The sequence below is a fragment of the Opisthorchis viverrini genome (assembly GCF_000715545.1).
Source record: "Opisthorchis viverrini unplaced genomic scaffold opera_v5_216, whole genome shotgun sequence".
Taxonomy (NCBI): domain Eukaryota; kingdom Metazoa; phylum Platyhelminthes; class Trematoda; order Opisthorchiida; family Opisthorchiidae; genus Opisthorchis; species Opisthorchis viverrini.
In genome coordinates, this window is record NW_008751872.1 from 443,696 (window position 1) to 446,074 (window position 2,379).

A 2,379-nucleotide genomic window follows, 5' to 3' on the forward strand; every position below is an offset into this window, starting at 1 on the left:
TAATAATAATAATAATAATAATAATAATAATAATAATAATAATAATAATAATAATAATGTACCACAAGTCGTCAGACTATTCCGAATTATTTAATGTTGGAGGGTCTTCCATGCATATTTTCTGAATATTACAAGAGAACATCCCAAGAATATCACAAGAGAAACATATACCAACCAAAGCCATCTTGCATCGAGAAAACTATTCCAAGCAAAACAGTTTCAAGGGGTGCTAGTGAATGGTATATTGCAACTCACCTTGAGAATATCATGTTCTTTGGAGTCCCACCAATTGGAAAATATCTTGAACGCATTACCCTCCACGATCCTCCGTGTCACATCGCGCCGCATAATCTCCTTGAGCTCATCAATGAACAGGGTGAAAACATCCAAAGCAATCATGTTGAGCTCAACGGTATCCAAGGGCTTCTGCGCGACCTTAGATCCGGGGGCCCCGGATGTGGATGGGGAGGGCGAATGGCGTGGAAGGGAAAATGCACGTGAGGGATCAAGGATGGACATATCTGTTAAAGATTCCGGTGTTGGAAGTAGTGTCCGGCGATTGATCAAGGCCTGTGGACGGTCGGAAAGGTGAGGGAAACAAACATCAGATTCCACAGGAACTCGTGTTCGGTCTGACTGGGTGAGGGGCATGTGAGAATCCCCGTGTCTGGACAAGGGGTCGCTAGAACACACCGAAGCAGTCGTGGTAGCGGGTTTACATGAAGAGTTGCTTACAGAAGAGGTTACAGTGATAGTAGTAGTGCTGCTGTGTACATCGGGAGGAGGGGGTGGGCTAGGTGCAGCGGATGTCCCTGATAGAGCATTCAACTGGAGTAACTTCTGAATGCGAGATTCAAGAGATTCTTCACACGGAGGTTGATTACCCCGGGTTTTGTTCACCTTGTCCGTGTTGGTAGGATGAGCACTCCCAGGATCAATGGCTTCTGGGATGGAATCAGATATGTGTAAGCCACGTTCGGTTGGAAAAGTGGATGAAGACCCAAGGGGTCTATTCCTTGGTTGAAGGTGTCGCACTGATTCTTCGTCATTCGGTTTTAAATCGGTCACGACCCGAATTTCACCAGCAGGTGGTAAATGGTCCAATGAACCACTGTTATCAGAACGGTTCGCTGATGCTCGACTGAACAAATGTGAATTGAAAGTTGTCATACAATGGGATGGCGGTAGGTCGCGTGATGGCGTCCTCTGGGTTCGTAGCCTACCGGGGCCCGGAGCAGTTGATTCCGTTGTGAACATGGAACCGTGCGAAACATGCTTACTTTGCACAGTATTTGGATGATGGCCGAAAGAAGGGTGACCTGAAAGTAGGCGACTCCGAGCAACTGCACATTCGGCGTCAGGCAACTGGTCAACGGAACCATTCCTAGGTAACATATCCGCCATTAGTTCCCCCAATAATTTGGCCCTATGTCTTCCTAAAGTGAAAATAGTGATATAAAAATGCAATACCCACCAAGAAAATCAACTCTGACCTCCATAATATTGCCCATCTTAGACGTGTGGTTCAGGGTGCTGGCGCATACTTTAGCACTTCTCGACGACCTGAACACCACCTGAGTCAGAAACAGACTAGTAAAAGTACCAACAACGGAAATACCGTGCCGACGCCCAGATGACGTTGTGTCAAGGGATGGTAGTAAACTTTTGCCTCCTCAATCATACCAAAAGGTTTACACATGTCTTCCAGATTTTTATAGCTTATGTTATCATTCAAATTTGAGAAGGTAACTTCCTTTTCTGGCTTCTCACCCACATAATATTCATCAATCTGAAATCCATAGAGTGAAAACCTATGAACTAAAAAACTTACTTTGAAGCTAGGAATAGGTAGATCAGCAGCCTGGCGTTTGCATAGCCCTCGAAAATGGAAAGAAGGTCTTGGATCAACTACCGGCTCCAAGTCAGGAAGGGTTTGCTGAGTGCGAGTTTCAGTGTGGAAGTTAGTACTTACTCCCTCCACAACTCCATCGATCCGATAGAGCTGCATGCGATAGGCGGGGTTTATCTCCGGATCCCGCAAAAGCTTGGCGGCAATGAAAGAGTGACCTCCGGATGAACTTTCCATTTTGGTACGAACCTGAGAACAAAGAAAAACAAGTTGTGAGAAGAAGATTAAGTTGTAAGATGGCCATCAAAGCCGATTTTAAATTACAGAAGGTGAAGATTGATGCACGGGACGCACTGAATCATCGATACCCTCGTCGTAAATCCAGAGGTTTCCTCTATAACATCTGCGGTTTGGAGAATAGCATTCTCTCATTACACTGCCTTCAACCATGATCCATCCTATCTGTTCTCCCCGCCATCACGAAGAGACTGGACCTTACCGTGGTGTGACGGTTTGCGCACCTCAGCGAT

At 45.7% G+C, this 2,379-nt stretch overlaps 2 protein-coding genes across 2 annotated transcripts in view; one reads left to right on the forward strand and one right to left on the reverse strand.

Annotated features, from left to right (window-relative positions):
* The window catches only part of T265_08390 (hypothetical protein), a gene marked incomplete at both ends in the record, with an annotated part of 63,675 nt that overhangs the window by 32,953 nt on the left and 28,343 nt on the right, over positions 1-2,379 (reverse strand). The window contains 4 exons of the mRNA XM_009174184.1: positions 256-1,426; positions 1,471-1,574; positions 1,619-1,789; positions 1,832-2,098. Of these exons, the coding sequence (XP_009172448.1) occupies positions 256-1,426; positions 1,471-1,574; positions 1,619-1,789; positions 1,832-2,098 (1,713 nt within the window). The remainder of the gene's footprint in view (positions 1-255; positions 1,427-1,470; positions 1,575-1,618; positions 1,790-1,831; positions 2,099-2,379) is intronic.
* The window catches only part of T265_08392 (hypothetical protein), a gene marked incomplete at both ends in the record, with an annotated part of 6,842 nt that overhangs the window by 1,890 nt on the left and 2,573 nt on the right, over positions 1-2,379 (forward strand). The window contains one exon of the mRNA XM_009174186.1: positions 281-588. Coding sequence (XP_009172450.1) covers positions 281-588 — 308 coding nt within the window. The remainder of the gene's footprint in view (positions 1-280; positions 589-2,379) is intronic.